Source organism: Lissotriton helveticus, chromosome 11 (assembly GCF_964261635.1).
Source record: "Lissotriton helveticus chromosome 11, aLisHel1.1, whole genome shotgun sequence".
NCBI lineage: Eukaryota > Metazoa > Chordata > Amphibia > Caudata > Salamandridae > Lissotriton > Lissotriton helveticus.
This window is the reverse complement of record NC_136072.1, coordinates 112,065,082-112,084,714: the sequence shown is the minus strand read 5'-3', so window position 1 is coordinate 112,084,714 and position 19,633 is coordinate 112,065,082. Positions and strand designations below refer to the sequence as shown.

The 19,633-nt window shown below is 42.5% G+C and overlaps 2 protein-coding genes across 2 annotated transcripts in view; one reads left to right on the top strand and one right to left on the bottom strand.

Annotated features, from left to right (window-relative positions):
• Nucleotides 1-5,822, bottom strand: part of NDUFB5 (NADH:ubiquinone oxidoreductase subunit B5) — a 55,766-nt gene extending 49,944 nt beyond the window's left edge. The window contains exon 1 of the mRNA XM_078668051.1: nt 5,653-5,822. Coding sequence (XP_078524177.1) covers nt 5,653-5,770 — 118 coding nt within the window. The 5' untranslated portion in view covers nt 5,771-5,822. The remainder of the gene's footprint in view (nt 1-5,652) is intronic.
• Nucleotides 5,823-6,134: 312 nt separating this feature from the next.
• MRPL47 (mitochondrial ribosomal protein L47) overlaps nt 6,135-19,633 on the top strand; it is a 36,300-nt gene continuing 22,801 nt past the window's right edge. Inside the window, exon 1 of the mRNA XM_078668050.1 lies at nt 6,135-6,288. Coding sequence (XP_078524176.1) covers nt 6,167-6,288 — 122 coding nt within the window. The 5' untranslated portion in view covers nt 6,135-6,166. The remainder of the gene's footprint in view (nt 6,289-19,633) is intronic.

The following is a 19,633-nucleotide window of genomic DNA, read 5'->3' as shown; positions in this document are numbered from 1 at the left end:
GCCTCCTGGTGACACACATTTATTATTTTTGAGAGGATTTGTAAGGGAGCTACCAGATGTGAAGTGTGTGCTTTTAAAAGACTGTTACCCGCCCAAAAAATTCTTCCTGATGACACATATTCATTATTTGTGAGGGGTATTGTACGGGAGCTGCCAGCCTTGCTGGTAAGTGTGTACTTTTAAAAGATAGTTATAAAAAAATCTACACTATGTACAGCCTTCAAAAAAAATCTATATTTTGGAAAAATACTTACCTTAAACCTTTCTGCGCATTCTGTTGCAGCTTATCTTATACTGTGTGTAATGCAATTTTAAAATAACATAACGTATTTGTAAAGCACACGTCACAAAGAAGGGTATCTTGGCGCTAAATAAGAGATGTGTATTGTTACCCAACTCAACGGTACTCATTAATAAATAATAATGACTTAATTGCTCATAGTGCTTTCTGTCACAGACTGGGAACTTGTAGTACTAAACATACACAAGTCACTATTCTCCACTACACCAACCAAGATTTAACTAATAGAAGTTACATAATTAAGGCTCCCCGTTTTCCGTTTTTACAGATAGAGAGAAAAACATCTATTTCCTAGTCTGTATTTATTTTTAAATGTGGATAAAAATGGAAATTGGGTGCTTTTTGAGTGATTCTTAATGCTCTCTGTCATGAATGCCAGGCCAACATCTGTGTGGATTGATAGGTAAGGGGGTAAAAAAGAAAGGAATTTTAGTAAACAGGCTTAAAAAGCAGTAGATATGCACAAGGCTGATACTGAAATGTGCATATTTTCATTTAAGTGTTTATATCACTGAAACCTGGCAGGCATGCAAGCATGAGTGCATATTAATCAATTAAATAAATGTGGAAATATACCAGTTTCAGCTTTATTTTTTTCACAATACCCATAATAAATATGGATAAATACAGATAAAGTTGACAAAAAATAAATATGGATAAATACAGACGGAAATGTAAAAAAAAAAAAAATACCATAACACCAGGAGCCCTATTCCTAATGTACGGTGGTGCATTTCCCATTAACATATTATTTTATTTAAGCTGTGTGTTATTTTATATATAGTCACTAGAACGTGAAAGACCGAAAAGTTACTGAATATTTTGTTTTTAGCCACGCCCACACACACTCTGCCCCTACCCCGTCCCCTTGCGTGCAGCACAGTTCTGAAACTGGTTTTAAATTTCACTATCACTGATTCCTTTACTCTCTCGTTTTTCAATAGAGTATACAACTAGGAGTGATCACTCTTACCAGCATATTCACTTTTTAACTTAAATTTATCTAAACATCAGATCAACCCCATTACAGAGGAAAGCATTCATTCAATTGATCTAAAACGTCTAAAACGGACAAATGATACAAGTGCTCCAAAACAAAGTAAAGGGGCTAATAACAGCAAGGGTTAACGAGGGCCTTAACAAGATACAAGTTTGGGAACATTTTACAACAAAATGATTTACGTTAATGTCTGGGAAACAACAAAAGGTCTTAAAAAATTAAAATAAACTAACGGAAGAGGTCGGACACCTGACACGTGATCTAAAGAAAGCCATCAGGAGACTTAAGAACAACATACCTCGATCAAACAGCTTGGACAACGTACGTCAGTTGAGGAAAGAGTTGAAAAAAAGTTATGGGAAGATAAGAGAAATAGCAATGATGAATTCTGCTCAAAATTACTTTATAGTGCTAGAAAAACCAACTCCAATATCTTCTGGGAAATGATAAATAATCTGAAGAGGCCAGTGAACACACTAAGCTCAAATATACAAGAACATGCGTGGGCTAAATTTCTAACAAACAAGTTTACAGAAATCAGAATTCCAGAACATTCATCTCAGAAGCACCAGGAGGCGCGATATCACCAAGATCTAGTGGCGGCAAATGAAAGAGTTGAAAATATTGCACAAGGAAAAGCTGAAACTATCACACAAGGAGAAGATGGTATGTGCAATATAACAGTAATGACTGATTTAGGTGCCTATTCCACTGATGAAATCGCTAGGCAATATGGCAAACACAGCAACTGTTATCTCAAAGCAAAAACAGAACTGCGCTTCTACTCAGCAGATGAAATAACATGTATAATACGAAAAGGCAGAGGTGATGGTGCCCCAGGACCTAATGGCATTCCCCTAAGCAATCTTTAAGTATGATCCATCCTCCTGGAGTGAACACCTTTACATACTGTTTAGAGAAACAGGGCAACTAAATTATATTCCATCTAATTGGCAAGGATCGATAAAGACACCGATCTACAAGGGAGGAGACTGAGCAAGTCTGTCGAACTCCAGGCTAATTGCCCTACTAGACATAGAAACAAAGTACTACCCCTCACTTATCCTGGAAGATCTGGGGGAATGGTCAAACAACCTTAACCTGATTCCTGTTAAGCAAACAGGTATCAAGAAAGGTATTGGGATGATTACCAATATCCTAGCTCTCTCATTAATAGCAAACAAATGCAAGCGGAGGAAACAACAACAGCACATTTGCTTTATAGATTTTAAAAGCAGCATTAGACAGCAGGGACGACAGCTGTTATAGAAAAAACTGAGAGCCTGGAAAATCCCGAAAGAATTTTAAGAGGAATACTGCAATTATATTCCCAAACATGGATAAGAATAAAGTTGGGCGATGGCTCTAGACTATTCAGGACGCTGATCACAAACAAATAAGCCTAAAACAAGGTTGCGTATTGGCACGCCGCACCTTTTTAACCTATTTATGTCTGACCTGGCAAAAAGGCTCGATCAGATTAACTCACATCCCCAACAATTGGGAAAGCTTCCATTATCACATCTCACGTACGCGGACGATGTGGTGCTAATGAGCCTAACCAAAACCGGTCTTCGAAGAGCTCTTAAGGAAATCACAGTATATATCTCATTCAATAAACTAGAAATTCAGACACTAAAAACCAAAACTATGCTTATCAGTAATCATCGAAGAATTAAGCAGATATATGGCTTGAAGGCCACCAGCTAGAGGAAGTAACTAGCTATAAATATCTGGTGTTCTACATGGACAATAGACAAAACCATCTAGAGGAAAAAAGCTACATGTCTCAGAGAACTAGTGCACCAAAATGTGCCTTGTAAACTCTGGTAAAAAAACTGAAGGGGACGTCATACAAACCTCTGCTCGCAGTGATGTCGGCCAAAATGCTTAAAACTATAACGTATGACAGTATTGCCCTATACGGCAAAGACTCTAATCTTCTAAACAAATTACTAGTCTTCACCTATAAGAAATGTTTCCAGATACATCAATCCGCTTCACCAGCCCAGCTAAGACTCGAATTTGGCCTGTTAAATTAAACAAAAGGGAGAATGTATGCAACAATAATGCCCTGGAATCAACTTAAACAGAACACGGCTAACTCCCCACTTAATAATGCCCTTTGGACAGAACTGGATGAAGATAAAACATTTTTTATAAAAATCGCCATACAACCAATATCTTTATACCTCTCTACTAACTACTTGCACTGCGGAGTTGTGGAACAACAATCTCCTGTATCTGTCCTTAAGCAAGCAATAAACAAAACAGCAACATTTCATTCCATGCAAGATCATGCAGACTCTGCGGTAGCAACAAAGAGGACTTCATTCATATAATTGCTCAAACTTCACACAGCATGAGTCACTTTACTTAGAAAAGCTCTAATCCATAGAGGAATAAGGACATGCAGAGCTGCTATAATAACAGAACTAGACCCCTCCGATTCTCAATTGAACTGCAAATGTATTAAATTTCTTAACTCCTATGAAAAGGCCCTAAACATTGAAATATAAACTTGAGTTAGAAGGTGGAAATCATAAATCCTCAAAGGACATGCAAGTAACTTAAAAATCTTAAACTGAAAAACAGGCCCGCACATTGAACTTTTATCGGCATTACTGATAGCGGAAACCTTCTGATATAGATAGAAATTAACTGTTCAGATTATAATCGACACAATATGCTTATCATTTCTTGCAACAAATTGAGTGTGACTAGCCAAAAATGTTTTTAAAAATATTTATATGCAACAAACTGATAATGTAAATTAATAATGTTTTAAAAATTGGCAGATTTACTGATTCATTTTAGGTGCAATTTTGTTACGGTTAAACAATAAATGTACTTACTTACTCACTGGTTTTAAAGCACTTCGACCACTGAGTATTACTGCATTCTCGATCTGCCTATTACGCCAATCTGTTGATGCATTGCAAAAGGCTACCAAAAACTGGATATTGCCTAACATTGATTTATTGTTTGTAAATGCAAATCAGAACTCACAAACAGCTGCATACTCTGGATAGTGTCCGTAGCACCAACCGCTCTTGAATCATGAAACTTCAACAAGCAGTATAATACAGGAGCCCAGATTAACAACTTGAAACATTTTAAACACAAAAAAACACTCCTTAAAATACCTCTTAATGAAGGAACAGAATAAGAAACCTTACAAGTACAATTTTAAAATGTCCTTACAACAAATCTAAATTCAAGTTCTAATAAGGTAAGCCGCCTTCACCGTAAATACCGCCCCATGAAATCACCCTTGGTAGGGAACCAAACTGCAGGTTAGAAAACAAACACAAACCAGCTTGTTTAGAGAATCCTCATCGCAAATTTGATCGATTTTGAGCTACACAATGTATTTTTTGTTTATTTAATGCATTTCTATAAAGCGCTGACTTTACCCAAAAGTGTCAGGTCGCTGTACAATAGAACCAGTTAAGTTACATGAGAGAAATGTTACAAAATAGAACGTTACAAAAATAGCAGGACACAATATCAAACACAGCCAACAAGCAGATGTAGGGAAAACATAGAAGGCAAGAACACAATATCAAAAACAGCAAGCAAGGGTTAGGAATGTACAAGAAAATATTACAAATTTACAATGTCTAACGAACTTCCTAGGGGGGTCTGAGAATGAAGGTATTTGTTCTGAAAGTGTCTTTGGAATAGAAGAGATTTGAGGTCGGCTTTGAAGATCCGGATAGAGATGGTGCAATGGAGAAAGCGAGTTCCAGAATCTCACCACATAACCTGAGAACGATTGAGCCATTGATTTTTCCCCTTTTGAATGCGGGGGGCTCAAGCAGAAAATGTTCTGCATTCCGAAAAGGTCTAAAGCTTCCAGACATTTTAGTTTATTCGCCAGATAGCAAGGGGAAGAAGTGTGCAAGGTATCAATTTACCCATTTAATTAATGGGTAAAAAATAATAAATTATGTAAATACAGATATATATATATATATATATATATATATATATATATATATATATATATATATATATATATATAATAACAAAAAAAAGTATCTATTGGGGATATTCTAACATGAATTATGTAAATACAGAAAGCATCTCTTCAGACTCACTTCCGAACTAGAGTTGAAGGGTATGTTGATATTACTATTGTACTGTCCAGGGCGTGTGTGCTGAATAATTTAAATCGTAGTACATTCACCCCAAACCACAGCTCCTGTCGAGCGACAAAAGGTGTTATTCTAAAGTGTCGGTGGGCGGGCACGACCCTAATGAATCCTGTCCCCACAAGGTCACATGCCGGTGAAGCAGGTCAATGTGCGAGGAAGCAATAGTACCCCTATTCCTCAAATTCTCATACCGATAGGTATCTTGGATCCACTCCGACCCAGCAGATTTCCCCGGGGTACAGCATTTTTCAGGGGGTTTAGCCTCGTAGCAACCCCCAGAGCTGCCCTAAGCAGGCTCATCCCCGCCATCTTTGTTCAGTGACAGATGCGCGGAGTTCTGGGTAGACGGTAAACTGCATTGAAGTGACTCGGACTCGCCATCTTTGTTGATAAAAGAAAGTGGTTTTGGAGAAAGTCCTACCACTACTTCCATGCCTCCCTCAAACTAGACGTTCCATCGCCGCCATCTTTATTCGGGGCGACGATCAAACAGTCCATCTTGAAAGTGTGTGACCAACAGTATCAGATACGTTTTTTAGGGTAAACTTTCATGAAATGCTCTCGGCAGATAACATTTGGACATCCGCCGGTGTTTTTGTGTCTCTGTTTCCTTCACCTCAGCACTTCCTTGTTTCACCCGGAGGTTGTAATGTAACTGTTGACGGAAGTGGTTTCTAAGCGGATGGAATTGTGGGTGCCGGTGCAATGCTCACACCCCCCAAAATGGCGGCGACCTCAGCGGGTATGGCAGGGACGCTGTGCAAGCGGTTGACGGCTGTCCTGCGGGGCTGGGGAGCTAGAGCTCGTGGACCGTGCGTCGATCCTGGGTAGGAGAACATAACATTCAACTATACTGAAGGCATGTCTGTAGTGGTTACGGATATTAAATACACTTAAATCTACACGCTGTGGTCTTTGTGGATTATTACGACCATCGGTCTTCTACAATGTCATAACAGCGCAACCACTGAGAGGCAATGTGCACCCTTACTTCAATCAGTTTATCATAATGCTGAGAGTGAACCTACCACTCTGTACCAGCGCCTCCCTGCCTTGTCGCTCACTTACTACCGTTAGATGCTACTAGTTTTCTCTCCCTGCCTGATTGCTTCTTACGAACACAATGACTATCCCCGGACTTCCACTATTGATAACTTCATTTAGTGGGTTATGGTGAGATACTATTAACACATTCTGTGAGATGCTGAGTCGGAACACTGGAAATAAAATATTGCTGGTGTGTGTATGCCTTCTAAGTTAATTGAAATATTGAACAGGACCGTGAGAGATTATATAAACCGAAGCAAGCAACTGTTAATTGCCTGTTTTTCCACTGCCCGCCCTGCTTCAAAAGAGTTGGCAAGCTTCTTGATCCTTCTGTTTCACCCTACCCTTTCTTCCTGTCAGGGCGGTCTGGAATAAAAAAAAATTGGGGAATCAGGTCGCTGCTTTCACTGTACTGCTGTCATTGACCCCTGCTATCGGAACTCTGAGATGTCGACTTTGTACAGGTGAAGGAGGTCAGAAGCGTCAGAACAATGCTAAACAAAATAACACTCCAAAGCAATGCGTTAAGGGATAGTTGAAAAATATATATGATTTGAACTCGCGGTGACCTTACTTTGAACCGCATTATTATTGCTTTTTAGGTCTCGCCTCACCCAGCGCTTGCCTCGCGAGACGTTAAGTAAGGGCTTCAAAAAAATGCTACCGCCGGCTGCAGCTTGCAGTGCATGTGCACTTGAGCAGAGGCGCTTTGATCGTGATCACTTTCACGTCGCGCGTTCACCACTCCCATTATACTCTCTTGTTTTTCCAGATGCGGTTTCCGGTTTTGTTTCTTGCAGTATTTTATCCTAACAATGGTTCTAAGTGTACAAGATTTTTTTTTTTTAAAACATAACACAAACATATTCCCACAATAAATAATTAAATCAAACAACCATGCACACCAAGAAGAAAGATTCTAAATTCGGCCCACATACAAAGATTTCTAAAAAAAAACATACACAATGTATTCATTTCAAAATCTTTATTTCGGTTAAGATGTAACCATAAAAGACATACATGCAATATTTAAAACAGAACCAAGTTATCCATTCCGGCCCATTTTCCCACAATTTATTTTAGACCAATTGAAATTCATTCAAAGAGATTTGCGATTATAAAACAATAAATACATTTGTAGATTTAAAACCATAGTGCAATTCATCATTCTTAATAAGATATTTACAGTCCCAGATTAAAAATTGATATTTAATTGGAACGTAGTTTATATATGAATTATTACTCCCTTTTTACTAATAATAGAAAAATGAATAAAAGGACCAAATTTTTATGACAATTGCATTATATAAAACTAACTAGAAGGCATTACAGCTTAAGACCCTGTCTCTTTCGTACTATTGCCACAGAAAAGAGGTATCTGCTCATGCTAAAAACCATTGGTTGTATTGTTTCGGTTCTAAGAATTCTTTCCGCCTCACAATAGGGCCTAAATCCCAGGAGGCGGCAGATAGGTTTTATCCACTTTCTCCTCAGGTATGTATATGCAGGACAGAAGAATAATAAATGTGCTTCATCCTCTCTGGCATTGCTGTTACATAATTCACATCTAGCCAGGTCATCCTTCCCTACATTACCCTCATGACATACCCATCACGCGGTGTTAGCTTTGATTTGCAATATGCCATATCGAAACTTTAAATAAAGTGATTTGGCTAGGCCTGGTAGAATCTCATCCATAAAGGGTTCGAATCTACTCTCTGTCTTCATTCCCAGATACTTGAGAGTTAAGACCCCCAGGTCCGGGTTGTGTAGTTTTGAATTTAAGACAAACGCCCAGTATCAAGTTTCAAGTTTATTGTTTGATTAATTAAAATCATTACAATACCCCCCTACATAAAATAAATGAACTTCATCTAGACAAACAGCTGAGAGTGACGTTATGCAAGCAATTATAATTGCATCTGTGCTCTGATTCCCGTACATTTCGAGTGTGTAAAATTGTATTATTATAAAAATCATTCTAAAACTAATTATCAATCAAGTTACAGCAGAAATGATTAAAAATTGTGTACCATCAAATAAAAGTATGGGGATACGTTACATGCAATATCAATTAGAGATCTTCCACTTGCAATAAGCAGCTGTTCACTAGTCTCATGAATTTGACTCCTCGGCAAGACAAGATACTTGATGAGCCCTCCAGCCATCTTATTACTGCTTGTCTGCTTAAACGAATGTTCTGGTTGACAAAAATCGCTTTTAGATATTGTCTCCTATGGGTTAGCATGGCTGGACAGGCACACAGCAAATGGGCCAAGGTTTCCTTTTGGAATCCGCATAAGCGACAACGTTCTGAGTTAAAATCTGTCGCCCATGAGGGGGATAAATCCTTGGCGACGTGCACCCCCATCCTGAACTTTAGAAAGCACGTCTTTAAAAAGGAACTGAAATGGGCAAATAAATAGGCTTGTGGCTTTAGAGACCTGTATGAATTCATGACTGTCCATCCATGCCGTCTCTTTGTGAGCGCAAGTTTATCTTCCAATAAAGATTTCTTTTTACTTGCGGCGTTCACGGTTTTATTAAAGGATGCTCGATCCATCTTGTTATCCCAAACTGGTTGAAGTTCCAAAGTGGCCAAGGATGTGCTCAGATAACTCCCCCAAGGATTTGGGGATTCTTGCTTGTACTGCAACCTTACTTCATCCCAGCAGAGTCTATTTAGAGTATCCTCTTCGGATAACCGGAGGGTGTGGCAGAATTTAATGAAGTTGCTCATAGCTCTGTATTTAAGATCCATAAGCCCAAATTCCAGTCGTACCTGGGCGGGCGAGGCAGATTTTGGCAAGTCAAAAACTGATTTGTAGATTTTTGACTGCAATTCATTCAGGAAATGCGAATCTTTGCCACACCAGGGGACAAGACCGTATGACAAACTTGGTTGGATTTGGGCAGCCATTACTTTTAACAAGTGCAAATGATTAGGGCAGTCCAATTTTCTGCGCAAGGATCTGTAAGCATAGATCAGGGACTGAGACTTTGCTTTGAGGGACATTTTGTGTTCTTTGTGACTTGTGCCCTGCCCGATTGTCACGCCCAGGTATTTGTATGCACTTTTTTCTTCCACGTGGGCCCCCTTTACCCTCCATTTGAACTTTAATTTCCTTCTGTCAACCAGACGAACAATTTTTGTTTTGTCTTTGTTTATCTCTAGCTGTTCCGAGTCCAGATAGGATGCCAAGTTGTTTATTGATCTTTGTAATCCCACTGGGGTTTGGCTTAACAAGACTATGTCGTCTGCATATTGGAGAATTGCGACTGGCTTACTAGCCAGTTTTGGGGGGTGACAATCTGGGTTATCAATGTGCCGGGCAATGTCCGATAAATACAGATTAAAAAGGCTTGGGGCCAAGACGCAGCCTTGTTTCAGACCATTTTGTGTAGGAATGCTTCCGGTAGTACTCGACCCGTTTCCCAGCTTGACTCTTGCCCAGGTGTCAGTGTGCAGAGTTATGATAGCGGTGAGGAGTGCAGTTGGTATGCCCCATCTTTTAAGTTTGTTCCATAAATGGTTCCTGCTCACTCTGTCAAATGCCGATTTAATATCCACGAAACAGGCTAAGAGGCGGATTTTCCTTCTTTGCGCCTGTTCTGTCAAGAGAGCTAGGGTTGCAAGGTTCGATTGAGTGCCCATGCCTTGCCTGATTCCTGTTTGGAAGTTGGGGATGATGTTTTGTTCCTCCATCCAACATTGCAGGTGGTTCAATAAACACGAGGCGTATAATTTGGCTTCCACGTCAATCAAGGAGGTTAATCTGTAATTTGCTGGGTTACCATGATCTCCCTTTTTAGGTCTCGCCTAGACGAAAGCAAAAAGCGAAGCTTTTTGCTGTCTAGGGAGACTACTTATGTCGCCACTTTCCAGGGATTCCGGGGAATGAGGACAGCAGACTGTCACGAGCGTCTCCTGCCGGAGATTCTACCTCGTGAGCGCGCACGTCGTCACTGACGCATGCGCACAAACAAAGGCATCCACACACTGCATATACACACACGCACCCCCCCTTAAACATACACACGCGCACACAGACAGACAGACGCACGCACAAACACACTCAAACAGACACACACACACGCGTACACCCCACCCCCACTCACCCCTCCTCTCACTCAACTTACCTGTTCTGGCGGTGCACGGCGGCGGCTCCTTCTCCCGGGTGGCGGTAGCGCTTTGCGGGGCTCTCTCACCACATGAGAGCCCCACCTTCCCCATGCGCCCGGCCGCTCTTCACCCGGTCCCCCATCTCGGGACCGGGACTCAATGCGGAGCCTTCGTGGCTCCTCGGGCAGCTCTCTCTGTCTCTCGGCGCGATGGGGCGGGACTTCCGGTTGGGGCCGCGCTGGCATTGGCCGGCTTCCCAACCGCTTCCGGGTCGTCGCGGGCAGCGCGGCGGCCCATCACAGCCATGTTATTGCACGTCGACCACTTCTTTCACTTGATTAGCCTTTAGAGAAATAACAAAAAAGTTCTCTGTAGTGTACTCGAGGGACACATAGTTATTCGAGCAGTGTGTGGGTAGAGCTCATTCCTCTTCCTAGACCTATCTTAATTGTGATGCCGATATTTCTTCGACAGTCTGTGTATTTCTGTCACTTCCGCAGTATTCAATGTCTTTCTGTATCTGTACACGAGAGAAATTCGATGTATTGTTTGTATTTATTTTTAGATCCGCGATGCTCTGATCTTTGTCCCTGCTGCCAACTTCCTGTTCCTTGACTAGTTTTATAATGACAGAATCTTGCCCTGTTCAAATGGAATGACCCTTTCTGAAGGTCAGCCTGACTGAGAAGTAATCATGCTCTCAGGAGGGTTCTCTTGACCTCCACAATGGCATCACACTCCTCTGATGTATTTATCAAACCCCAACGGGCAGAGGTAGTGTTGCGTTACGGGGTGCTCTTGTAGTTCCCAGGGAGGGACGCGACTGATTCTAGAGTCATGCTGACGAGCGTGGGCAGCCCAAGAAACACAACTTTTTACAGACATTTCCATGCACTTTTCTGTTTGTTAACTCTTCTTATCTATTACATGTTGGGTGCAGCGCAGTGCATGCATGTATAGAAAATAGGGCATTGCTTATTTCCACTTTCAGAGGGAACTCATTTACACTCTAATGCTCAAAATGGCCACATTATCTTTCTTTCTTTGTCTTTGCTCTTCTTTTTTCTTCTCTTACTACTTAAATTCTCTTGCTTTTTCTCTTCCCTGTCTTTTGCTCCCGGTCACATTTCCTCCTTCCCGTCTACTTTCACTTGTTCATCCTTTCTTTTGTGGTCATGGATGTGCAGGCTTTCATGTGCTCTTCTCCATTATCAGACCTTCTTCTTTCATGATCTCTTTTGCACTGTTTTCTCTTGCACACTTCAGTGTTGCCCAGCATCCGTGCGTACTGTCTCTTGCTCCTTCTTTTGTATTGTTACACCCTCAAGTCTTTAATTCTTCTCTTCGAGTCTTCCCTCTGCTTTCTTTCCTGTCCCACCAATTTCTTCCTTTCTTTCCCCCTGCTCAAGCTTCTCTTTCCCTTATTGTTGACCCCTGTTCTTTTCTCTCCCTAGTCCCCTTTTTGGTGCATCTTGCTCTCCCACCCTCTTTATCTCGCCCATCATCAACACCTTGCCAATTTTTGCATCTTTCTCTCCCTGTCTCATGTTCTCTTACTGGCGTTCTTTGCCTGAAAGGTCAGAGCTGGAATTCCCCCACCTCCCCTCTGTTGACTCCTGTTCATTTATATGAGGGATGTCTTAGGCAGGTCCAGGAGGACCGAAACCATGTCAGACTTTAAACAAGCATTTGCAATGCAGTATGTCTCACATTTACGCAGATTTAAGCTATTGGCATTTTAAACAACAATACGTTTTATTTATGCTTTAAAAACCAAAACATAAATAAAAGGCATTGTCATTTACAATGCCAATAGCTCAAACTAGTTAATGCGAGACCTGTTGCATTGCAAATGCTTGTTATATATGGGGTGGATGACAGTCCCCCTCCATGAAGCTGGGATGTTAGAATTTACATAAATCTCGTTGAACACTGGTGTTAGGATTTCAGACCATAGCTCTGAGTTATTCCTGAAGACTGCATTTGGAATGCCGTTTGGCCCCGCTGCTCCCTCAGACTTTAATTTCTTTATTAGGATTTTTAGGTCTTTCTCATTTGTCAGAGGAGTTTGCTCTTCGAAGACGGAGTTTAAATGGGCTGAATTAGCCGTTGGTGTCGTATGACTCGATCCGGATTGTGCCTCATTTTGTTCATGATCTTGCCACTGGGGTTGTTGTTCTAAGTCCCTCCTGGGTTGTTTGAACAAGGACTTTACATGGTCTGACCAGATTTCTGCACCGATTCCTGCCTGCTGGTGAAGTGTTGGACCCACTGTTAACGAATTAATGAACTCCCAGAAATCGCTGCTGCTGGGTTTTTTGCTGGCTATTAGTAGTTGCTGCCAGATCGATTCTTTATACTCTATTTTTGCTTTCTCCAACTTCTTTCTATAAGCACTGCTTAGTGTCTGAAGCTTTGTTTTTTCCTGTTTTAGATCCTTTTCTCCCTCTCGGGATAGACGTCTCACTTCTCTCGCGATCTCTCTTTTGCGCATTTTCAGATCATGATTAAACTATGGGTCCCTTTTGGCTGTTTTTAAAGACCTGTGTGGCTTGATAACCGGGAAGGTTTGGAGTAAGAACTCGACCGTTTGCTCCCAATGTTTTACGTGAACCCGTTCTTGGGCCTTACCATGGGTTTCAATAAATGACTTTAGTTTTTTCTCAATAAGTTCTGGAGCCTCTCCTCGCCATTTTACTTTGCGCAAATTAAATGTTTCTGAGTGTTGCAAGATGGCGTTATTCCTCTGAGCGAAGACTGTTCTATTCTTAAGATTCAGTATTAACGGCAGATGATCACTTTCAGCTTGTGTAATTATTCTGAAACTAGCTATTTCTGAGAGCTGTTTAGAACTCATTATGATAAAGTCTATTGGCGAAACGACTTTTCCACTCAGGTATGTTACTGCTTTAGGCGAATCCCACGGGGAGTTACCATTCATAATTTTTAGATCTAGTGCTGCTAGTTTGCGAACAAATTCCGACGCACCATTCGATACTTTACAGTTTCTTTCCCGATTGGGTGCCAAAAGGTTGGTGTTGAAATCGCCAGCAATCACCAGTTGGGCGTTTGAATGGCTTTTCTGTAATGTTTTCAGCAGTTTTATTAAAGTTATGTATTTTCCATTTTGCTTCTTTCTCTCAGGGTGGATGTAGACATTTATTAGGAGGAGAATTATAGTCTGGTCCTTGCCGGTTACCTTGGTCACTTGGATCCAGTTTACCCCTGTAGCTATATCTTCGGTTTCCCACTTCAATTTTTGAGTTATGAAGGTTGATAGGCCCCCTTTCGGATGGCCATACTTTGAGTGTCTTTCTGCCAGGCAGTGATGTTCAATGAAACCAGGTATTGAGGTTGCCCCGGTGTTCCAGGTTTCCTGAAGCATGATTATTTGTTGTTGATTTAGGAAGGTTACTGTATCTTGATCTTGGCCCATATCCCTGAAGCCGTGCACATTCCAAGAACAAAGCGAGATGTTGATTAATTCCTTATTTTCCCTTGCCGTTTCCGATGTTTCTGTTCCTTTGTTAGGGATACTTATCATTCAGTGTTTTTGCGATCCAGGCCCAGTCCTTGAGGTCCTGAGGACTTTCCCCTGTTGTGCCTGAACTGTCGCTTTTAGGGTGCATATTGTTTCGCACTGATGTCATTGGTGAAATAGAACGTGCTCCGCGTAGACATGTGTCCTGATGTCTTTGAGGGCTTTGTTCTTCTTTTGGGTTGTTTAAGAAGGGATACGGGTACCTTGGGCGTTGCACTGCTGAAGCCTGATTCCCCATGTCTCAAATCTTCCCCTCAGAGCTATAATGTTGTCTACCAGGTCCTTGGACGCCCAGGTTGTTAGGGACTCCTCTACCCCCCTTCGCGGTGTTTCCTTAAATTCCACTAAGATGAGATCATGTGAACGGATTCCTTTTAGTTCGGGGATTTCCTGGAACACTCTCAAAAGGTTTCCCCTGTTGAGCGTGTCCTGGGTTCCTTTCGATGAATATTCCGGGATAAAAGACTACTTCAGTTCACACGGATCTATTTCTTCTTGCCTTTCAGAAAGCTGTGGGACGCTGACGTTTCTTCCCCCTAACCCTGTGAGAATTTGCTGGGGTTCTTTACTGCCTCCCTGTTCGTACTCTGCAGGATTTTTAGCTTTCACCTCTAATTTTGCAGTTGGAGGGCCCGTATGTTTTTGGGTCAACGTCTTTTTCTGTGGGTCCGCTTACTCCTGGACTAAGAGCTTGCAGTGACGATCCTTCCCCCTTAAAATTATGGCAATTGATTTCAGTGGGATTTGAGGGATAGTTGACTGTGTTCCCTCTGGACTATTTTGCTTGAGTTCCGCTTGGTTGGGCCCCTCTTGCGACTCTGCTTCTTGCCGTACCGAATGTTGACTATTTTGTACTTTGTCTCCCCTCAGGCTGCTTTGTCCTAACAATTGCAGGTTTTCCATGTGTACTACTTCTTCAAATTCATTTTCATCTTGTTTTGTATTCTTCTGTTGCTGCACTAGCAGAGTTCCTTGACCACTCGCCTTATCTATGCGAACTGGGCTTCTGTCTCTATGTTTGTTTTGAGACTCAGAAAAGGATTTTGCCGTGTGCCTAAGGTCTTGGCTGTCTGCGAGGGAGGACTGTGAAAGGTGAGCTTGGTTCCTTTCTACACTTTCTGCCTCAGGTAAAGGTCGGGGTATTACTTTCAATTCTGGATTCAAATTTGTTGTAAACAGTGGAAAATATTTAACCGGGGCTATGTTTTGTTGTTTGTTATATTTCAGCCTGGCCTTCCTTGCGCGCTTTCTTTCCCGTTTTGTGATTTTAACTTCCGCCTTTGTTTTTGGGTGTGGTGACGCAATTTGATCTTCGCGTTTGATTGGGTTTATCTTAAGATCTGACTTTGATTGAGCGTCGATTTTGTTTTTTGCTTCTTCATTGTTGGCTTTAGATATGTGGGAAGTTTGCTCTTGCGCAATTGGTTTTTGAAGTGATTCTTGGTACTGATGTTTTAATGACTGTTTAGCTGCCCCTAAAACATCTTTTAAAATTTCCGGTAATGTAGCCAATTTCTCTATTATCGGGCTACAGTGGCAATTGGCTTGTTGATTATTTGTGTCACTCTGCTTGTCTAGAGTTTCTTTTTTTATTAATAACACTGTTAATGCGTCCAATTTTTTATTTATTCTGGCAATATGACTAGCCATCAAGTTTATTAGATCAATTTGAACGTCCATTTTGTCAGATTGGAAGTTTAATACCTTTATTGATTGTTCCAAGGTTTGAATCAGATTGTCAGCCCATTTCGTGTTATGGCCATCATCATTGTGTTGTGTCTGTGCTGGCGAACTGGGGTTTTACCCATTTCCAGAAGGGATAGTTATTGCTGAAGACAGGATTCGTTTTTTCTTTGTTATAGGACTATGGCCGTCCTCCTGTGATTCTGTTATATTGACATACTGAATTCTTTGAGAGTTCAGAGGCGTTGATGAAACCAAAATGGCTCTTCTTTGCGGAGTTATGTTCTTTGGGTTCGGGGTGAATTGCTCCCTATCCTGTCCCTTCCCTTCTAGAGACTCCAAGATTTCGATTAGGTTTGCCTCGCTTGTGTTGTAAATCGATTTGCTGATCCGCAATTCCTTTGCTGCTACACTTGCTGCTGATTTTATTAGATCTATTTTTTCCTCCTTAGTCCATTTTGTATTAGCGCGGCACTGTTCCTTGTTTCCTTGGAGGAATTCACCAACATTTCGACTTACTATTGGTGAAGGATCGTTTTCTTCCTGTATTTGGCCTTCAATAAGGGGATAGGATTTTTCACAGTCTCTACTTGTCCCCATAAGAGCCTCTAGGGCCTCTAGGACCTCTAGATCCGAGGGTTCCACGGTGTCTCCAATGTTACTTATATTTGATTTTACTGTGGATTCTATTTGTGCTTCAGGTACGTCTCCAGGTTTAGTTTTGGGAGTTAGTCCCGTCCTTTCAATAGCTGCCTGGTGCACCTGGGCTATTACTGGTATCAAATTCCTGCCGTCTATATGTACCAGCCGCGTCTCTAGAGGTTGTACTTGTGATGATGCACTGTCTAACGTGGCCGTAGCGGCACTGAGAGAAGGTTGTATTTTGGACGGCTGCATTGGGGATGGCAATAACGAAGATTCCCCCTGGGGGGCGTACATAGCCGCCAAGGGGTCTTTTAAGAAAAAGAACTTGTGTATCTCTGTTTGGTGACTCGATTTGGGATTTGTCTTTGTTAGTGGGGTTGGAACTGAAACCAGCCTATCCCTGTGACCCACTCCGTTTTCCCCGAAGTGGGTTTGTGAAACCTCCTCCTCTTGTTCTTTTAAGTTTGTTTTTTTATTTTTGTTTCCTTGTTTCCTTCGCGATCTTACTATGGCCACTTGACGGATAGTGCCTGATCGCATCTGTGCTGGCACCCAGCACTGTGTTTCTTTGCACGTACCCTGGTGCACGTACCCAGGTGCTGGCGGCCAGAAAGCAGTTCCTTAACTTCCACTAATACTGGGACTTAACAATCTCTTTCACGGCTGTATTTCTGTTAGAACAGCCCTGCGCTTGGTAGCGCCGTGGCTTGGGGCTTGAGGGTGGCTGCTGATGGGCAAATTGCTCTCTCACCTTTGGTCTGGTTGATCCTGCTGGAGATGCTGGTGCTCCTCCGCCGCTTTAATGTGGCTGGTTGACGACGTAATGGTGTTGATGATGCTGGTTTTGGGGCCCAGGGGAAAGGGCGAGGGCAACGGCAATTCTTAATGTTCGCCTCTCTCCGCTTGCCGCCCGTCCGCCGTCCGTTCCTCACAATGTTGAGTTGCACGCGATTGCCACCTAACCATGTATCATTCTAGGTTTCCTCAGATCTCCAATGAACAGCCAGCATAAAATCAAAATACTCCAAGCCTTTTTCTTTGCAGCTTCACTCTTGTGGAAATGTTATAACAGGAATGAAGATAGTTCAGATAATCACTTGACCTTCAGTATTCCTTGCGTGCTCCTTGTGTATGAAGTGTTATCGTTATTAGCACCAATATGCACTTTCCACAGAAGTTGAAATAGTATTGAGAAGAATGCGCTCCAGCGCCACAATGATTAACAGTAACAAGCGCTACTGCGCACCTTACGCACTTTGATCTTTTTCCAGACCGAAATCGGCAAACGGTTCCAGCGCTGACTTGCGCGAGGAGGAACCCGGATTGCCGGAAGTATTCTGGGCCGAGCTTGGCTTTCCCTGCCCGCGAGCAGCGAGAGTCAAAGCAAAATAAATGACACCAGCGCGGAAAAGCGCTCTGCTTTGGCGTTCTCACAGGCTTTCCTTTCTCGTGAATAAAACAACGTAGCAATGTAACAAATCCAAATCCAACAAAATGGAGAATAGCACTCCCCTCAACTCACCGGCTGCTCTACTCTGCCCTAGCGGGCCGCCGAGGCCGCGAGGTCCGCATGGAAGGTCAGGTACGGTTTGGTGGGGTTATAGTGAAGAAATGGTACGGACTGCCGACTGCCAATTGCCGTCACTGCGCTGCCGTTCTGCCAGTTTTTGCAGCTCCTTGCCGCAGTCTCGGACTGCTGACTGCCAATTGCCGTCACTGCGCCGCCGTTCTGCCGTTCTGCCAGTTTTTGCAGCTCCTTGCCGCAGTCTGAGGCTGTTCTTTACCGCAGCCGTGGTCAGAGGCTGTTATGGCTTTTCGGGCGGACCGGCACACCAACGCTGCAGCGGTCTGCTCTCTGCTCAGCTCTGCTCTACTCTCTGCTCTCTGAGGACCTGTCACGAGTTATTAATTGTGGAGAAGATGTTGTACACAAAATCCTTCCCGTGAACACTTTCTCCTGTTCACTTTTGCTGGGGCTCTCAGCAGAGGCGTCCTTCTCGCTTCGGCGGTGGGCAGGTGAGACAGATGTCAGATGTCAGGCGCACCCGGCGCATGTACTCACTCTCCCAAGGGTGTGGAGAATGTCCAAACCCCCAGGCACTACGGCTCAATGGTTTTCTTTAGCGGAGCAGGAACGGTGGCGTTCTCAATCGGCTCTTCTCCTGGCACATGCTCCGCGCTTGCTCTCTGCTGCTCGGAAAACCAGCCCAGTATCGTTCCTTTAGCAATTTTTTGCAGCTCAAAGTAAGACCCTCAGGATCCACCCAGTAATGGCTCAGCCCTAGCTTAAACAACTACTCCTCGATATGGTTTAACCATACCAACTTCGTGGTGTTTTTTATTTTCATAATTTCTTTCAGGGCTTCTCTAGTCTACTAATTCATCTGTTCACCACAAGCGAACCCAATACAACAGGGGTCGTAAAGCCGCATGGTCATCAGCACGATGAATATCCAGGTCCATCGCTAGGATATTCCTGAGAAAGGTGTTCTCTTGTACCATAAAGGCGTGTTTGGCTACATGGCCCCATAACTCTGCCCCATAAAGTGAGGCCGATTGTGCTTATACAACTTCAACGCTGGAGTGACAGATTTCTAGTAACTAATCTTGTGGCGCCTTATTATTGGTGCCACATTTTGTGAGAGGATCATTTTGCTTTTATCTATCTGGGTTTTTCAGTTTAGTTTAGCATCTATTGTAATACCTAAGTAATTCAAATTCAGGACATGTTAAATCGATTCCGCGTTAACAGTTAATGTCTTTTTAAAAGTTCTATGGGGATTAACCGCCATGACTTGGTTTATGACGAGTTGATCTCCAATCCTTTAGCTTCACAGTAAGACCGAAATGTATCTAATAAGTTTTGCAGTCCTTTGGGTGTCTGTGCAATTAAAATGGTATCATCTACGAATAACGCGGGCACATGGAGACCACCCAACTTGGGAGAGTCATGCTCGCAGCCCAAGAGGGTGTCTGGTATGTCATTAACATACAAGGAGAACCGTGTTGGTGCCAGCACGCATCCTTGCCTGACACCTCTATTTATATTAATACGATCTGACAGTTCTCCGTTTGGGCCTCATCTCACCCTGGCATAGTTAGCCTCATGCAATCTGTCCCAAAATTTCCCCAT